At 37.7% G+C, this 21,079-nt stretch overlaps 1 protein-coding gene across 3 annotated transcripts in view; it reads right to left on the bottom strand.

Moving 5' to 3' along the window:
- Window positions 1-1,956: 1,956 nt before the first annotated feature.
- chrm3a (cholinergic receptor, muscarinic 3a) overlaps window positions 1,957-21,079 on the bottom strand; it is a 102,469-nt gene continuing 83,346 nt past the window's right edge. For all 3 annotated transcript variants that reach the window (XM_081393879.1, XM_081393878.1, XM_081393880.1), the window contains one exon: window positions 1,957-5,625. In XM_081393879.1, the coding sequence (XP_081250005.1) occupies window positions 3,819-5,606 (1,788 nt within the window). In that variant the 5' untranslated portion in view covers window positions 5,607-5,625 and the 3' untranslated portion in view covers window positions 1,957-3,818. The remainder of the gene's footprint in view (window positions 5,626-21,079) is intronic.

Here is a 21,079-nt window from a genome sequence, read left to right as displayed (position 1 = left end):
TTGGAAAACAATTTCAGAGTCAGTCAGAATAAAATCAAATGTAACAATTTATTATGTCAAGTAAATGTATCATGCCAATTTCATAATCAGTTCAAAGATAATAAACACAAAACATCAGATACTTTGGAATAAAGAGAAGAGATGCGAACCTGACATCAGAAAATACATGATGCTGAGAGTCTCGGCCACTCTCAGCATCACGGTTAATTTGAGCTTCAACTCGCCACAAGCCTTCTTCTGCATCTCCCTAAATACTTAGACCAAGGCAGAAACCTCCTTTCAAATGTAAACATGGGTTCACAGTGGGAATTTGCATTAATCACCATCCTAGACTTACTGGGGACAGAGGTTGATTTACATGGAAACATTTGCTAACAATGGGAATTTGCATAGAGTTTACACCTTTTAGAGCAGGAGGCCATTTGCCTGGAAGACACACCCTCCTCTGTGTGCGAGTTATCTCTAAACTCTTAAATACCTTATTACCTTTTGGTTTACTCCTTTGGGAATGAGACCTTTGTACCAGTCACACTGAGACAATTCAAATGATACCAAACGTGTAATACTGTATGATAATTATTCACATTAAACCATATAGATTCTTGGGTGAATTTTGGTGATCTCAGCATGAGGGAGAAGGAATGGGGGAAGAGGGAAAGTTCAAATGTTAATTTCCTTTATTCTCTCAGAAAGTTGCCCTCTGGTTAGCGACATTCTTCAAAATATCTTCCTTTGTGTTCAGCAGAAGAAAGAAATTCCTACAGGTTTGAAACAACTTGAGGGTGAGTAAATGATGACAGAATTTTCATTTTGAAGTCAACTATTTCTTTAAAAAAGCACAAAGTACTGATTATAAAACACACAGTAACTCCTAATATACTGGTAAATCTTTGCTTTACATAAACAAAATCATTACAAAAAGTTGAAAAAGTTTTCAAAATCTCAAAACCTCATTCATTAAGCACTTCACTTATGTAATAACAATAAACAAAAAATTGAATTATGATTTTTTTCTTATTTTTTTTCTATACAGTCCATGTAAATCTGCACACTGAATGTCTGAAAATAGCACAGGAATTTCATCTGTGTGTGTGTGAGTGCGCCAGAGCAGCGTCATGTGAGCTTACAGGCTGATCTCATAAACTGATGTACGACTGTGGCCAGCAGGCCTGAAATCAGTGTTGTCCTCCAGCCTTGTGATATCAGACACTTTCCTGTTAGCTATCAACAGATTTATACAATATTCATTTTAATCCAGAACATAGCTTGTATCTGTGCCTGGAGAAAATGTGACATTTTCAAATAAAAAGAGATAAGTATTGAACAAAATTTCAGAGATCATAGTCAAGTAGTACAACTTTACTAATATATATATATATATATATATATATATATATATATATATATATATATACACACACACACACAATTTTCACCAAAAAAAAATATATATATATATAAACAATCTTCACTAAAATGTATACACAATCTTCTATAAAAATGGAACCTTTTCATCAATAAGGCATGAACCTATTGAGTATTACATACTACATCTCTCTCAGATTAATTCCTCACATCAGTCAGTGTTCGAGCTCAGTTTTACTGCTGTACGATTACTCTAGAAATTCACTGCTAATCTGAAATGATCTAACCCGATATCAAGAATGAACCGGAAACCTGTTACTGTGAATTAATCTAACAAGACAGAAAATCATAAAAAGAGAAGTACCAAAAGAAAATGCATACTTGCCTCGATGGAGTCTCCAGTAAATTGAGGGATCAAGTAAGTGTTTGTGACATTGGCTGTGCTGCTCCTCTTCCTAGATCACATGAGTACTGTCATCACATGGCTTCTTTTCCTATTACATGCCGCCAATAGCAATTGGTGCATCTTCTTTCATAAACAGACAGTGTAAGGTCTTTATGGCTTAAAAAAACAAACCAACAAACAAGTTTCCACAAACATGTTGTGTATTTACTAAGAGCAACGATGCATTTTTAAAATGTTACATTTATTTTGAGAAACAATCTGAGGATAAAAACGCATTTTAAACTGGGCTGTATTTTTGAAACATTCAACAGTTATTACAAATTTGACAGTAACCCTATCATTAAACTTTGAACTGTACACAGCCAATTTGGAACAAAACGCGAACACAGTCACAAACAACACCGCACAGAAGCTCAATTTTAACTTTGATCGTACAAGGCCTTACAAAACTTACAGCCTTTTTTGCAATGTAAAACATAAAAACATATCAAAAAGATAGTTTCATTACTCTAATACAAATGACAGCTAAGTTACAAATCAGGCAATTATTCGTAATTCCGCAAAACACCAGGGTAGGAAATGAATGGTAAGTGTAAAATTTGTGTCATTTCCAAAGATAATTTCATTTTTTCCAATTAATTTTGACAAAAAGTGTGAAGAATGTTTAAGAATTTAATTGTGTATTTTTAGGATACATAAAAAGCTATGAAATTACCCTCAGCAAGAAAAAGAGAAGACCCTTTATTTCATAAATGTTTAAAATGTGACTTCCATCGCAGATGGTAATTAAAAACAACACATCAGTTGAGATGTGATGGAAACGACATTGTGTTTTAATTAAACATTATGTTTTAGAAACATGAAAATGCATGTACTGTAAGTCCACGGTTGGACATTGTTAGTGGGTAAATTAAATAATCTGTGTGTGTTTTAAAATATTTTATTTTCTCCACAGGGCCAACAGAGCCCATAGTTGAAGAAAACATGCATGTTTGATTGATAGGTCTAAATTTGGTGTGCTTTTTATTAAGCAAATATGCAGCTACAGTGGCTAACCAATTTGGCTTGTTATGTTAAAACCTGGCACTCCAAAATAAGGTGATGATAAAGCAAACAGTTTGGTTGTAAATGGAATTACATCCCAACACACTACTGTCAAAATCTGAATGTTGATTAAACAGAGTTAAAAACATTCTTTAGGTTTCATAAATGATTTCACAGCTAGCCCAGTATAATCAGTGCACAATCTCAAAGTCCAAACATAAGGCATTCCAAACATATACTGTACAAACATATTCAATGTGCACTGAAAAACGTACATAATAGCTATTGAAATACTTGTAGCAAAACAAATGTAAACAACCACGCTTTATACAGGAGCAGCTTACGGAAGTGTTGTTTATGAATTAACCAAAAATCTCAACAGGAGAGAAAAACCTACAAAGTGTTCAACTGTGGCTCACATGTTGCAGAAGAACACTTACACTTACCAAGACAGCAAAGATACTGAACCTCTGTGTGGGACGCTTTCACAGAAATCAGCAAATTTCACTTACAAAAAGAAATATCTTATTATTATTATTTACTGTAAATACTTTGATATACATTGCCTTATTTATATTAAAAAAAATCACATTTTAGTTTCTATTCATTGACAAGAATGAGATATCAAATATTCAAACAATTAACTGAGAGTATCGGATCCGATCAACTGAGGTTCAAGATACACAGTTTCCATTTTAAATGTACTTTTCTATACGTTGCTGCTGAACTCCTGAAAATTGGCACTGCCGTTTGAAAGGCATAAAGTATAAAAGTCACAGGAAGTATTTATGGCAATTGCACATGCTCAGGTGTGAAGCTCTTTGTACATTAAACCACAGTGCCTTAATGTTCAAATTTAGTGACCAGGGATCCTAAGAGACTGAACTACACATCCACATTGACACTCACACATTAACGCTTCAGTATATAGTACAGATACTTGAGGAATCTCCCCTTGCAACTTACATTTTAGCATTAGCAATTTAGCCTCACCACTGAGCTGCTATGTTGAGTCTGTTGGTATACTTCTGTGAAACCTCACAGCCTGTCTTTGTGGAAAGCTTGGCTTGCTTTTTTTCTGATCCCAGCGACATAGCAGGATCATCTTAAAAGTGGTACGAAAAGTCTTGTTGCAAAGTGCATAGCACATAGGATTTACTGTACTGTTAACATAGCATAGCCAATAGCCTAACGCCCAGAGGTTCTCAGGTATGCAACCATTGCAGAAAGTGTTTACCAGCACCATGATGTTATAAGGCGTCCACGTAATAATGAAGGCGAAAAGGATGGCGCTTAGAGTTTGTGCCGCTTTCTTTTCTTTTATTAGCGACATTCGCTTCCGCTTGGTGATTTGAGTCCTTGCACGAACTGCGAAACGCTTTGCTAGAGCTGCCTCTTTGAAAGTTATGGGCGCTGAGGCAGATTTGATGGTGGTGTTCCCACCATCTGCGCTTGGATCTATTGAAGGCTGTATGGAGGACATTGATGGAACTTTAGCCATACTTGCGACAAAACGCTTGTTGCCGTTGGTGACGGAGCACGAGATGCTGCCACCCCTGCCGTCCTTCTCTTCAGGCGACTGTAACGGATCTTCCTCCGTGTCCAAATCCTCACAAGAAGTAACCTGGGAGCTTACAGCTGCCCTCATGCCAGGCAGATTGAGAACAATGGAGAAGATTGCCCGTGTGGTGGATGGCGCGCTCTCGTCCTCGTCAGATGAGCCCGAGTGGTCGGCTGAAAGTCCAGTGTCGTTGTTGTTCCAGCTGTCACTGCTGCTCTGATCCACCTCCCGGTGCGGGCCACCTTTATCCCTGCCACCCGACTTCCACCCCCAGCAGTGGAATCGGCTGCTCAGACCATGAAAGGAGCTTTGTTTGTGGCCAGGTTGGCCCAGTTCGAAGCTGCTGCAGCTTCTAGAGCTTCCTCCAGTAGCGCGGAGGTGGAAACGCGGTCGTTCAACACCCACAAACCGTGCGCTCGAGCCTTGTAATCCTGCAAGTTCCCGAGAACGGTTCTCCGTCTCTTTGTATATTCGCCAATACAGAACACTCATTATTGTCACCGGCAGGTAGAAGGCCGCCATTGCGGTGCAAAATGTTATAATGGGCTCGGAGAGAAACTGAATGTAGCATTTATCCGGTGGAACGGTCCTTTCTCCAACAAAATACTGCCAAAACAAAATGGCAGGTGCCCAAAGTATGAGCGACACAAACCATGCCAGGCCAATCATCACTCCTGCCCGCCTGGTGGTGCGTTTGGCACGGTACGTCAAAGGCCTCGTAATGGAGAAATAGCGGTCAAAGCTAATGACCAGCAAATTCATGACAGATGCATTGCTGGCTACATAGTCTATGGCTAGCCAGAGGTCGCACGCCCAGTTTCCCATTGCCCACTGGCCCATGATGATGTAGGCAGTGTACAAGTTCATAGAGATGACCCCAATGATGAGATCTGCAACGGCTAAACTCAGTAGGAAGTAATTGTTAACTGTTTTAAGCTGCCGGTTGACTTTAAATGACACCATGACCAAGATGTTGCCGATAATAGTAATAAGGGACAGCAGTCCTGTAAAGATAACGATGAGAATGACCTGCCAGAGTGAGTGGCCGCCCAGAGGATCATAGGATTGACCTTCAACCTCAACATTACTTCCATTGAGCTTGAAAACAGCACTGAGGTTGATGAGGCTTGTGTTCTGGAGCAGTGGCCACAGAGTGGATTCCGGGTAGATTCCCACTCCCAGGGCGTCGGATGCCGAGTACAGGCCCAACTCTGTGTTGTTGGAGTCCATCGTGCAGCCTGGGCATATTCTGAGCAAGAAGAGAAAATATTCAGTTTATATTTATTCATCTCACACTTAAGTCAAATCTTTGCAGTGAAACTGCTCTCTATACAAAGTAGGAGTACTTCCTAAATGATGTAGTATTACTGCTGCTTTATATCTACACTAGAGGGCGATGTTGATCTATTAAATCAACAGATCTATCCTTTCATAAAACTTGGAAAGAAATCCATTTTCAAATACAGCATAAGATATATTCTATGAATCTTACTATGTGGATGTTAGAAGCAGCAGCTCATTTTGGGGAAAAGAAATGAAATATTAATCCATATGTTGTTTCAGTGAAAAAAACAAACAAACAAAAAAACATTCATTCAAACAACTCATTTCATTAAGCCTCAAATTCGTGAATCTTGAAGAAATCCTTTATTTTTATGGGAATACATCTGATAAAAAATTTAATATATTGTACCATACAAAATTAAGGAACTGTTTTTTAAAAAGACTAAAATAAAGTGTTACCGTTTAAAGTTCAAATTAAAATCTTGGTTCTATGGAATTTCAATTCCACTGTACAAAAATGAAAATTACCTTTGTCCTATGTGGAGTGGATTAAATCCGTTTTTTTGTTTTGTTTTGTTTTTATAGTTTACCCAGAACTGTCAAAACTTATGAAACACAAACAAGCTCAGGTACCTCATATTAATGGAGAAAAAAAGCTGCTTGGTGATTTTTTATTTCAAAAGTGAATCATTGCAATAATGACCATTTTAATACTGATTAATGATAATGTTAAATAATATTGTGTACAAGTCAAAAGGGATGCATTTTTTTATGTTTTCACATCAATGAAATGATACCAGAGACCAGGGCTGTGGAGGTACACACACAAAAAAAAGGCTTGGAAACACTAGTCTAGGTCATCATTCAAAGAGATAATGGACAGATAACACCAAGGTTATTATAAAAATTTTTCACAGAAATGTTAACCGCCGTCAATCTACACTAATTACATTCCATTAAATCAGAATACAATGTGTGCTAAAATGAGTTCATTTGCTAAAGCACAACATCTGCATGTACTGATAACTAGCAGATCAAACTGCGCAGTGTTCCTAAAGAAATTTTTCAAAATAGCTATTATGTTCCAGTGAAAAGCAGAACCTTCTATGAAACACAGTCTCTGAGCTAGCAGGCACACGAACCGCAGGAGAAAATGTTAACATTGAGAAAGATGGACGAGGTGGAGGAAGTTGTTGCAGAGCTTTCCCAAAATGCCTCATGTCAGGGTTCTCATCTGTCAGTTTTGTCTGTCTTGTTTCAATGTTTCCTTGTTTGTTTTGTGCTTGAGCACATGGCTCTCTCTGTTTGTGTTGGCCACGTGTTCCTATCGTCCAGCCTCCTTGTTTAATGTTATCATGCCCCCTTGTTTAAGCCCTTGTTAAGTCTTCATGTTCTGAGTGTGCTCACCTGTTCCTCGTGTTCTCTGATTACTATTTATTGTGTTCTCTATTCCTCATGTTTTGCCAGTTGCCTCACTTGCTTTCTTGCCCACTGTTCCAAGATGTGGATTTTGTCGAATGTTGTTCCTGCCTAAGTTTCCTGTTGTGTGGGTCAAGTCAATGTCAAATTCAAGTCAAGTTGGTCTTTATGCTTCATGTCTTGCCTTCTGTTGAATTGTGTTAACCTCCTCTCCCACCATCTCTTGTCCCGCCTGCTGTGTGTCTCAATAAACTGTTTTAAAACTCATTCTGCACTTGAGTCCTCTCTCACTGTTCCCTGACAGCCTCATACAAACGCAGTTAATCTCATTGATAGAGGTAGAGAATAGAATGTAACTGGCTCATGGCCAAAGACGGCTGAACGTCTCATCTATTCAGATGAAAATGATACGTAGTTCTTTCACATAAATACACACATCTTATTTCTGAAAAAAAAAAAAGACCTTACGAAGTGACGATCTAACTTCAGGAATAAGTCAAAAAGGCTGCTGACCGCTGCTCTGAAAGGAAGGATGACAATCATAAAGCATCATTCAGCAGAACAGGCCTACGTTACTAAATATAGTCATCATAACTTTAAAAGGAAAGAGATGATTTTGAACCGAGAACATCTGTCTCTCTCTCAGAAACTCTTTTTTCATCTTGATCCGGCAGTGGGATGCAAGGGGAAAGACAAAGATGAGAGTGAAAAGTAGGTGAGATGCAAGCTGGAACAACAGCCTGATCACATAATCACAAGGTAATCACATTGTCGCTGAGATACCATATATGGGCTTGAATATTTAAAACAGGGAAATGAACAAATGGATATGACCACTGTTATACACACACACACACAGACCAAAGACTCAGAGGTAATTAGCTATTGGATTCAATTGCAGTTCTACTACAGCGAAAACGAAGGGATAATTACTTTCCATTAGGCAGAGCAAGAATACATATATAGATACTGTGTTCAAAACTGAGGGAATAAAGCTGTCACATAATCTGGTTTGTTAAAAATCAATGTTGTCTGAAAAAATTCACTCAGTAGAAAACGTTTTGCTTAAATAATCTCTATGAAATACATCAGTTTTTAATACATGAAAATAAACAATAAGAGATATCTCTGTGTTTAAAACAGGCATTGTGAGAGGAAATAACTGTTTTTAACTAATCAGAAAACAGATTCAGTTCTGACTTTTGAAAAATTTCTTCTTATCATCCATGTTGAAAACAGTTGAAAACAGAAACAGTTTTTCAGGATTGTTTGATGAATAAAGAGAACATAATTCATTTGAAATAGAAATCTTTTTTCTAACATTATAAATGCCATAACTGTCACTTCTAGTCAATTTGATCCATCCTTGCTTACTGACCTGAAAAACTTCTGAAACTCATAAATGAACACACATGGTTTAGAGGAGATGTGTAGACTAGAGCGTTGAGAATGATGATTTGATTCATGTCTAAAATAAATATCAGACTCGATACAAGTCCTGCAAAACACAGGCTTTGCACGTAAAGACTCAAACACACAGCATCCAATGCAATAAATAAAACCTCAAAGAGAGTTAGATGTTAAATACAGGCTACTTGCCCATTCATCTGAGTGAGATATCAATGGCAGAGAGGGAATCAAATAACAAAAGATGGAGTCAGAGAAAAATCTAATTGGCATTGGGCTCTGATTCGGGCCCCTGCTCTCCTGCGTTCAGCTCTGTGCTTTTATCCTATTAGATATGTGCTATGACCTGAAACACACAAGCTCAGATGGAGGATTGCAAACATATTTTGTACAAAACTAGTGACACGCATAGTCGTAATTCCATTAAGTCATGGAATTTGGGAATTGTCTTCATTTCGGTTGATCCGCAAACAGCAGCTGATGAACGGGCTGTTGTCATGGTGACCATGGTGGATGTGGAGGGAAGCGTGAGGGGCACACAATGGCAAATGCAGTTAGAACCAAGTGTATACACATAAACATACACCTATAGTTAATGTCAACTGTGAAATTCTTGGAAAAATGAAACTGTAACATAATTCAAAAGTAAATGTCAGAGGGCAGGATAAGAGAAATAGATTTAAAAAAATGTAGCCCTCCTTTTTTTCCCGCACATACAGAGCATACGTACAAAAGCACAACAGCACACACACACACACACACACACACACACACACACACACACACACACACACACACACACACACACACACACACACACACACACACACACACACACACACACACACACACACACACACACACACACACACACAGCCTTTGATGACAGACCTAAGAATCAAATGAACATCTGGAGTTTACATGCATGGCTTCAAACACATACTGTACATCAAACATAGTTTTTGTGTGTAAAACCACTCCTCTCCGCATTTAAAGAATTATTTGCAAGTCTGATGATGCCATAAAGACACAAGCAATGCTTAATATTCAGAAGTCTGTAAAGATAACGGACTGAAAACCGCAACGGTTGCTTTTGTTTTCACATCTTCTGTGGGAAAACACACTTATCAGTAAAACAGAATGGCATGTCTGGTGCTGTTCCCCCCTGGCGAGGTAGTTAAGTGTGAGGAGAGTGTGTGTAGTAAGAGGTGTGTGTGTCGTGTGTTTCGGTGTAAGGCATGTGCTGTGAATGAGGATTTCTGAAGAATGATGATTAAATGTCAACACGTTCTTTTCCAGAGTTTGAGGGAGATCCGTGATTACCTCACACGACCTTTAGCCGACAGAAATGTCAGCGGCGAACGCATGCAGGACTTTGATCAATATGTCTGATTGGAATTGGAATGAATCACTGGCATTGGTATAATTATAGAAGCGAAGCCATAATTATCTCTTAATATCTCAATAAGAAACTCAATGGAGATCAGTGAAGCATTAGAGACTGCTGTCTTACAGATTATTTACTGATCTCTTATGATTAAAAGTGTTGGTGAGGTATTGTCCCTGATCCACTTCATTTTCCTCATTTCACTGCTGCTATCTGACATTCTACCCATATTCCTTTTCAGTCCAGTTGAAGGTGATATGTGTAATTTTAGCAAATGGTTTATATGTATTATTTAAAACTATTTACATTAATACAATAAACAATAATATCAGCTATTATTAAGAATAATTTTAGATTCTGGACTATTTCTGGATGATTAACCAAATAATTAAATTTGTGACACTGTTGAGACAGTTAAATGTTCTTTCTTCCACTGAAGCTCAAGATGCTCTTTGGATAATTTCAAATCAGGCTGAAGAACATGATCATCATGCAAACTTTTGTAGTTCATGCAGCTCAAGTGTTTCTGTCATTAAAGCAAGAGAGAGAAAAGAAACAAAAAAATAAGGCATTCAAAAATTCATGTAGATTTTTATATTCAACTTTTAATTCTTACACTGATAATTTAATTTATAAAAAATAAAATAAAAATTAGAAGCATTTTCACCAGTGGTTGAACATTTGTTTATATTGTTTAATAATTGGTACTTAGTTCAGTGTCAAAGTAGCTACTTTTAGTGAATGTATTTACTATAACTGTGCTGATACTCTGGTTCTCTGTCGTGTCCATCTGGTTTTTGGTTTTCCGTTTCCCTCAATCACACTGCCCTTATTCACTTTTCTAGTGTTTATTACCTGTTCCTGGCATTTCTAGCAGTGTTTACTACCTATTTTTGGTCAAACGTTCTGGTTGGTTGGTTATCAGGAAGCTGAAATTCTCTGCTCGTCTGTTCTCAATATAAACACCTCATTCCTGCCTCCGAGCCAGATCACCTGAGAGATGCTTGTATACATCGCTAGTGGTAAACAGTTTTTCTGTGAAGCCAAAGCAATTTGGTGACTTTATTACGGTCCAGATGAAAATGCCGGTCAGAATAAAATCTGTTACATCAGCACTCGATATTAGACACAGGGTCTTCTGTAGGGTTAGATTATTTCATCAGCTTGATGGGCTAATTTACACCCTTCACCTCTGCATGTACAACAACCTGACAACACGAATTTGAGCGGATGATAAGGTGAGATACTGTACGTGCTACACACCAAGGCTGCAACCAAATAAAAAGTGATCATATAAGACTGGTAGAACAGAAAAGACTTTCCTTTATCCAGTCATCGACAGTGCATCTGTATCGACCCACCTCTGAAACCGCGGGTAAGTAATACCTTAATCTCAGGCAGGCCAAAGAATCCATCATAGACTCTGACAAGATCCACATCCCCGGGGCAGAAGCGCATCTCTCACTCTCTCTCTCTCTCTTTTTGATCAGGATTTAATTAATCTGCTTCGAAAAGCTGGAACTGATCTACTACAAAAGGATCCATTAGGGAATGCACATTTTTTGGAAAATGATCATACCATCAAGTGTTTTAATCCCAGACAAAGATTGGACCTCATTCACTTAGCATATGTACGCACAAATTTGTGCGTGAAATCTGTGTACGAACGTTATCACGAACAAATCAAGATTGACCAAAACCCACCAAAAAACTAAAATTTATTCTAGGAAATCTATTTAGGAACAACCGAAACTATACGCACACAAAAAGCGCTTTCTCTGTGCAGAAATAAAATTGTGGTAAGTTATATTTCATCTTAACATGAATATAATATAATAATAATATAATATATAGAATTATATAATAAAATGACTAAATAATATAATTTCATTTCATCTTAAATACAAAGTTCTGTCATGAAACTCTAGATGCCACAGGCTGATAGGTCCTTAACTAAATCTGCTTGCAATCATATCATTCCTCTATAAAGCACAGCTGACTGGTTCTTGTTGTATCAGTAGCCAATGAGCTTTCTGCTCAACCTTCCAATACTTGGGTATCATTTGCCTTAGCAGTTCAAAACACTTTCAGACACCCTTCACCTTCCCCAGCTCCACCTGTATAGATATGCTACAGGGTAATTCATGTATGCTATATTGTAAAGCAGTAGCATGTCTTACTTGCTCACATCAATGTGTCATGTATGTATTGGCAGTAGCAAGTCCCATACTCAGAGGTGGACAGTAACAAAGTACATTTACTTGAGTACTGTACTTAAGTACACTTTTTGAGTATCTGTACTTTACTTGAGTATTATTTTTTCTGAAAACTTTTTACTTTCACTCCACTACATTTGAAAGACAAATATCATACTTTTTACTCCACTACAATTCTGTCAAGGTCCTTGAGTAGAAAGTAACATCAGTCAGTGGATGATTTTGGTTGCAGGGGTTGCATTTTGGTTGGAAATGAAAGTCGGGTTGACGTCAGAACCCAACGTCAGATTGACATTGGATATTGGTTGAAAATAAAAGTCGGGTTGACGTCAGAACCCGACTGATGTTGGTTTCTGACGTCAACCCGATTTTCATTTTTAACCACAATACAACGTCTGTCCAACGTTGGAGATCAACGTCAATCTGACAATGGATTCTGACATAAACCTGATTTTCATTTTCAACGTTGGGTTTGGTCTTCTAAATGCGACTTTTGTCACTTTTTTGGAGCACTCTAGCTTATAGATAACAGTAAGGCTACCGTATTCATACTAAAAGCCAAAAAACTTTAAATAGGGCAATATTTGAGGGAACAGCCATTTGGGTGTCCGAAACCACTGTGGACGTTATTGAGTGCACTTATTCAATCTCACATTCAATCTCACATTCAATCCCACTACTGGAACTGCGTTCTAGAAATAAATTTGATATTGATATGAGGGTAGGCAGGCGTAGATTCAGAGGCATAAGGTACTTTTAGTATTACATACAACAATGCAACAATAATAAAACAATGCATTGACATTTACTTTTTACTTTTGATACTTAAGTATTTTTAAAAACGAGTACTTCTGTACTTTTACTTAAGTAAAAATAGGTCTTTACAACTTTTACTTGTAACGGAGTAATATTTGACCAGTAGTATCTGTACTTTCACTTAAGTAAGGAAGTTGTGTACTTCGTCCACCTCTGCCCATACTTACAGAGCAGAGTCTGCAAAGCGTCACGAGAGACGGCAATAAATTACCTCATGTCTCAAAGAACAGAACATTACAATAATAATGAACGTAAACAACTTACAGAGCTCTGACTTGTACCACCTGACTGCTGCAGTTTAATTTCGGCGTTGATAGTGTTGCCATAGAAATGCATAAATCAGAGTCTGAGGACGTCACAGGTTGCCATCACACAATTACGGTTACAACATGACGTGAACGCAGCATAAAGGCCTGTCCACACACCGGGATGAATTTCGCGCGCGATATTCGCCGACATTTAACGCCTCGTGACTAAACAAAGGGCGCCAATGTGAGTGTGCACACCGACGCGAAAAACTTTTTAAAAAACGCCTCGGGTTCGTTTTTTTGGTTTGACGCACCGCGTCAAAAACTATCCGACCAATGAGATTGGCGCTTTTGCTCACGTGTCTGGAGCTTCTGAAGTTACAGTAAAACACAACTTGGGGGCGCTCAAACACAAAACGGTCTTGCCGAGCACACATACGTAACGGCGAAGAAAATATATGCAGAGTAGCGTCTAAAGACGTGCCGGGAAGAAATAAGACGAGGAAGATGCAAGGCAAGATGAATGTAAGGCTGCTGGTCTCGTTGGTGTCGGAACATAAAGAACTATGACAAACGCGACAGCGACTACAAAAATCTTGATAAAAGAGAACTGTTATGGAGTGGTATTAAGCGCCATCTAATGTCAGGGAATGAATCTGCATGTTCACTCGGCTCATCGTCAGCGAAAATCGCTTGGGTGTGAACACAAAAAACGCGTTGAAAAACGCTGGCGAATAACGCGCGCCGATATTCGTCCCGGTGTGTACGGGCCTTAAGATCGTTGTTTTGGTTCAGGAGGGAAATTGAGATCAATTTGTGTGTGCAACGCAATACATATGTTTGTTAATTATAATCTGAGATATGTTGGAAAAAAAGAACTACTCTGATAAAAGATAGTAGCATCATTACTGACTGCCAGACACTAGATATCATTCTAAAAGAAAAACCACATGCTCGGATCCATAAAAAAAGATAATCTGCTAGATATTTAGATGCAGTAAATAGCAGGCTCAACAAGGTCTTAGCAACCTCTCTTTCTTCTCCTTGAAGGGCAGACCACATGCAGTTCAACAGCCTTTTATTGAAGCACCAGGGCTGTGCTTCTGAGTATTACCCAGCCTCCAGGAGCACCCGAAGGAATGCTTACACTGGCAGAGATAAAGATAAACACGGTCACTGCGGCACAGGGTTACAAACCTAATAACTTACATCTACTGTTTTTACTAACTGTGCTGGCACATAGCTACTTTAATGATTCTAAAAGGAATTGATGTAATACACTAGCTTATAGCCTGTTGTGCATATACTTTGTTGGTCATAAAACGCCAGTGCATAACCGGTCTATAACAATGTTAAGCTGTGGAAACATATGCCACCCTTTGTGTTGTGCTTGAGAGTGCGTAAAATAATTAAAAAGTACAGTATGCAACTGAGAACATGAATAGACATGTATGTTTAAGTGCATGCTCGATTGCAAATAGCATGTGTGTGCATACTTATGTTGCTGAAAAAACATACCTGCATGTATAGCTTGGTGTGAGAAGGCTAGATTTACTAAAATCTCTTCAGTGTGTGGTTGCAAAGCAGACCATTTCAAAGGCTCATGGGATTTCTGTGATTCCTCAGAAGAGAGTTTAAGTAGGGGTAAAATAAAGCCCATCATGCAACTGAATCCATTGCCTGCAGTGGCACAAAAATAAAAGAATTTCCACCTAGTAACAATTAGCACTTTAAAATACTGAAAGTGCGCCCATTTACACGTATTCGGAAATATGCCTGGTTATAATGCTCTACTCCATCATTTGATGAGCTATTGCTTCCAAGATCAAGAGAAAAGTATACAAACTTCCTTGAAAATGAAACATGAAAAAGAAGCAATTCCAATTTTTTTAAATAATTGTCTTGTTTGCACTGAAAGAAAGACCATCATTTAAAATTTTCACAAAGCATTACATAAACACATTCAGCACCTTGTTAAACCGGAATGAGTAGCTAGTGAATGCTAAAAACAGTACTGTGAATTTTTATTACAATTTAAAATAACTGTGTTCTATTTAATCATGTCAGCGTGATCTCAAAGCTGAATTTTCAGCATCATTACTCCAGTCTTCAGTGTCACATGATCCTTCAGAAATCATTATAATGTGATGATTTGGTGCTCAAGAAACATTTCTTATTATCAAGACTGAAAAAACGTAATATTTTTGTGGAAACCATGAAATATACTGTATATATTTTTCAGGATTCTTTGATAATTACGGAGCTCCTAAAGCCCGGGACACACCAAGCTTCTTGGCCAAGAAGCTGCGCTTGAACACACCAAAAGGACTAAAAGCGACTGTCAACCAGAATGTGCGTTCTGCACCTGGGTGTAAGTAAATATCTTTCTATATCAGCAGGTATCAGTCTATTTTCGTCATTCAAAAAGGGAAACCGAAACTAGGACTGCAGATATACAAACCGTAAACAAAGCAGCACTTGCTTAACATTTTGAATATCAATCACGCTGATCACTTTCTTCATTCGAATGCTATTCTTGCATTCGAATGCTCATTTAAGATGACGTGAAATTATAACAGCCTTCTGTCTGTACCGTCTTGACCGCTTTCGCCTTTTATTCGTTACTCGTTCGCTAAGCTGAACAGTCAATCAGAGTTCTCTCTCTCACCCACCTTCCGACAATATGCAGTTCAACATGCTGAATCGGCCCAAAAAACCCAGACGGCGTCCGACTACAGCCAACGGTGGGGAACAAAAAAACTAGGCTTGGTGAAAAAACTAAAAAACTCAACTTGGTGAGTCCCAGCCTTAAAAGGACATGGTGGTGGAAAAAAATGTGAGATGGTTTTGGGTTCCCCCACAAATGTTTGCATTCTGCCGCAAAACTTTGCGTTCTCTCGCAAAAAACACAAAAGTTTTGAGAGCGAACGCAATTTTCTCAGGGGAACGCAAACTTTTTGCAAAGGGAATGCAAAGTTTCTCGGTTGAACTCAAACATTTGTGGGGGAACGCAAAACCATCTCATATTAAGGGCTCGGTAGATGAATAGAAAGAACAGTCTTTATTCGAAATAGAAACTGTCATATTTGATCAATTGAATGCATCCTTACTGAACAAAAGTATTCATATATATTTATATGTATATATATATAATCTTAATCCATTACGAGATATATATTTTTTTACATTTAAATACAACTGCCGTCATAACAATCATAATTTTCTTAAACACATTCTGACCATGCCATTCTGTAAACTTCCTCCACCATGTGTGCCTATTCTCTCCATATCTGTATGTTGCACAGTGATAATCAGGCCTTACATGGCATCCTGAGGCAGGACTCTTGCACAAACCTGTCTGAGAAAAGAAGCACACTCAGTCTCCAGTGTAAACACAACAGTGGGAGAGGAATGCTCAAGCTGGGAGTAGAGAGGTCTTACTGTAGCTTAGGGACGCCCATTGATGCAGCTTAAATCAACAGCATGTTAGAACGGAAATGATCATACACATGTGTATTGGTCATGAATGCATTGTTCTGATGGATGGGATGACTGTGGTCCTGTTTACACCTGGTATTAACATCCACCTCGGGCAATCAAAAGTGGTCAGCCGAAACACATTGCTGTTTACACCTGGTAATAACATGCATCTCAAACGCATCTCCTGTGACCACTTGTAATCATATTTTGAGGGAGAAGTATCCTTCTGATCTTAGTTTGTTACAGAGTTGATAAAGCACAAAAAGATTAAAAAAGTGAAAAATAAAATCAGTTCAAATGATTCTCACAAATAATATATTCTGTGTTAAAGATATTTAAAATATGTGCTTTGCCAAATTATCCCAATTGGATGTTATTTTTCCCTTTAAAATATTATACAACAGCAGGAATATAAAAAATATATTATGTAATATGATACAGTATGCGTATTTGCTTCATTGAAGCTTATTGAGTATTATGAGAGAGAGATCGACTAAGCGAGTGCATTACCTGCATCTGATATTCTTCAGGTCAATCTTATATCCAGAATAAAAAAAAACAGTTAGAATGTCTTTGAGGAAAGTGAAGTCTTTGTCTTAGAATCCTTTTAACAGTTAAGGGGTTTTCTGATTACAGCGCTAATCAATGTATTTGTCGGTTTCATCTTATAAGCTGTTTAAAGTAAAAAATAATGTCCTTGTTTCAGTCCCTTTCAATATAAAACTCTGTGCTACTGACTCACTTAGAAGTCTTTTCCACCATCTAATGGCGTAATAATGTAGCTTACAAAGATTGGCTGTTTGATTTACCCAAAACAGCCAGCAGCAAATTCCAGAAGGACTGGCCAAAATAAAGATGTTCTCAATGGTTACACGAGTACTGACCACAGCATGCTGATATACAGCCATATCGCACGGCTACGAGTGTGATTTTGCGTTTATACAACAGTTCGACAGCACAAGTGAGTAAATAAATAATAAACAACAATGGAGTGTCTTTAAAAATCCTCTTTTGTGAAGAATTACTTCCTTCTGTCACGAATTCAAATCTCAAGTTGACAGTTTAACAGTTGAGCCTAACCCTCCGTTACTAATTCTAAAACGCCACTTTAGAACTAGTAATGAAGGAAAGTTGAGTCGCTTAATTGAAGCTTATTGTATTATGTATTGTGGTATTATGAGAGAGAAATAGACTAAACGAGTGTATTACCTGCATTTTTGCCTTTGTCCCTTTAAAAGATTTCCCATGAAAGCTCTAAAACAACTTCCTTGTTCTGACCATAGACATAATCAATACATGGACGCCCTATTGGCCACTGGATCGTACGTCAACGGCGCCGCTATATTGCGGAGGGTAACTTTCCCATAACTCTCATAACGGGAATTGAGAAAAATGCCTGCTTCGTGTGCTGCTTGGGGCTGTACAAATCGCCGCACAATTGAAAACAATTATTTGGTCATTATATAATTAGTAATAGTAACGTTAGTTGGCCATCAGAGTCAGTCAGACTAAAATATCTAGCGATAAATAAATGATTGTGTCACAGTGACAGGATGTCCATTTTTAGACATACGCCCGAGGCGTAGTAAGCCATTCTCAGGGTATTTTTATTTCTATTTTTTTAACAAATAATGCATTATAACGTAGGGCAATAGTATTTAATAGTGCATTGAATGTTGCCACAGGCTTGTATTTGTTATATATATATATATATATATATATATATATATATATATATATATATATATATATAGGAATCTAAAAGGCTCTCAGCCAATTAGATTTGAGAACCAGAAAGAACTGTGGTATAATATATTATAATATAATCATGGGTAATGCGAACTGTAAAACTATGTATAAATGTAAAGTTTTAAATGAATGAATGAATGAAGTCCTATTGTGTTTTTTTTTTTTTGTTTGTTTTTACATTTATGTTCCTGCATATTTAAAGGGGTCATATAATGGTACATGCACTTTTACAAGTTGATTGCACTGAAATGTCTGTTGGCAGTGCCTGTACACAACCATCCTATCATGATAAAAATCCATCCAGTGGCTTTGTTTTAATCTCCTTATATGTTTGACCCTCTCTGAAATCAAGCCGTTCGATATTATGACGTCACAATATCCAACGCCCCTCCCGCGATTGTTGAGTGACAGCAGTGTTTCAACACAAGACCCGCCCTGAGCGAACTGTGACAGCCTTCGTCATAGTAGTCCGCCATTGTTGATATGCTGGAGCAGAATGGCGTCTAAGCGATTGTGGTGTTTCTTGGGTGTAATAACGAACACAGCAGTCATTCTGATGTTCCTGAATCCGAACCGCTGTGCAGTGGCTGAGTTTGTTTTCGAAGGGAATTCCCCACGAATCACGATCAACATCAATGCTTTCATGTTTGCGCGAATCATTTCACCAGGCTGCTTTATAAACGAGGGTCAGTACGTTATAATGCTGGTTTTACTAAGAAACTGCTCCTGAAAAAAGGATCTGTACCAACTATTCATGTTCCTGACGCACCTCCAGAAGAAGTGAGTGAGTGTAACATTTTATTAACCTTTATATTAATCTTTGCAAATCGCTTGCTGCACGCTTCACGATGAATGCGGCTATTTTTACACTCAGGGTACATTACGGCATGTTTTCTATGTATGACGATCTCAATATAATTCATAATCCCATGTTTATAATAAAAAACGCGTTATGGATATGGTGTTATTGTTTTTGAAATGGTGTGCGCACAGAACAGAGGGCGAGGCGAGCAAGCTCATTATCATTTAAAGACACATGCACTTAAACGGCGTGCTGAAAACAGAGCTGTTTTTCACCAGGTAAAATGAGTGTTTTCTTACAATACTAATGAGATTTTTCAATTAAAGTATATTACAAACTTTTAATTTAGACCCTAAAGAATCATATTAGCTTGTACAAAAATGACATTATATGACCCCTTTAAGGGTGAATGTAGTCAAGTGCTATCCTACTGCAATCCAGTCATTGAACATGAATGTTCTGTGGCCTATGTGCTTTTATCTGATGAATGAAGTAAACGCATACAGTACAGCATTCTACTTGAGAGCTAGGGCAAAGGAAAACAACTCACATTTGATTCCTTGCGAGGATGTATTATTCCCTGTGAGTTCAGTGCAATTATTTTCCACAGAAGCAAACTCATCTCCTCTGGATATGTCTCTGTATATTTCATTGACTCCTGGGTTGAAGCAAAATGAATGTTCCCTTTTCCCTTTCATTTGACCATAACCCTACAGCCAAAATTGCATTAAATATTCCTTTTATATTTTCACCTTCAAAGGGCAATGCCTTGTAATTGCTTGGCGGCGCTGTATGCCAATAAATAACTAATAAAAAAAAAAAAGAGGGAAAAAACAAACTCTGATTTCTGGTCATACTGGAACAGATCCTGGGAGAAATTCATTCTGTATTCATTACAATGACACCATGAGGACATGCTAGGAATTTAGTCTGCTCGAAAAACATAACATCTGGGAAAAGTCAAGTTTTCTTTTCCTGCAGTGTACAAAATGTATCTGCAAGCGATGTGGACACAGAGCGTACAGTGTATTGGCAAACAAGATGCCTTAGGTGCCATGAATATTTAAGAGCTCTTTTAATTTAGAAACAGCAAAGTAAATAGTTGCACTTTATTCAAATGAGGGTCTTATCAGGGACAGATCCGTAATTACCAATACCTGGCCGTCTGAAACTGTATGTTTACTTTCTCACACATTCTCGTATGCATGTTTTGTCAGAAGTGAAAGGAGAAGGAATAAAAAGGTACTATGTACACACTATTGATAATTAATATTGACCTGCAAAACTGCATGCCAGTGGAACATGTAGAATTTCCTGAAAGCGTGGAAGGCAAGAATGCTGGTGATAGATTAGTTGTGCTGTTGTATTAATGGTAGGCACTTAGTGGCTTGGTGGGGTGTCACAAGCGAGGCCAGCATACTATACATTACTTAGACATGAAAACGAACAAAGAAAAGTGATTTCTTTTTCTTGAAACAAAAACTGATGTTATTTACTCAATTACTGAATGTTCTTGCTCATTCTGTGAATGATTAATCATGTTATTCCAAATAAAAAAATAGTCTGTGTAATCTTTAATCAAACAAATAACTTCAATAAGATAACACACATAATAATCTTCCTTGCTTTTACTTAGACTGCGTGGGTTATTGGACAATGCTAACAAATAGCCAACTAGACCTTTTACAGTCCCCCTGTAGTCAATTATTGTATCCCTTAAAACTCATCTTTGATCACCAAAATGACATTTTTAAAAGTTTTTTCCTTGAGGAAAAAAACAAACAAAAAAAACCCCAGACAAATAAACAACATTAAAAGCTTGATTTTTAGATAGTACTTTAAGTACTATTTTAGCAAACTCACATTCAAACTAGTGCTATTCTGTTAATTAACAT

The sequence above is a fragment of the Scardinius erythrophthalmus genome (genome assembly GCF_964197995.2).
Source record: "Scardinius erythrophthalmus genome assembly, chromosome: 19".
In the NCBI taxonomy this organism is placed as follows: domain Eukaryota; kingdom Metazoa; phylum Chordata; class Actinopteri; order Cypriniformes; family Leuciscidae; genus Scardinius; species Scardinius erythrophthalmus.
The sequence above is the reverse complement of the archived record's forward strand: the minus strand, read 5'-3'. Positions and strand labels throughout refer to the sequence as shown.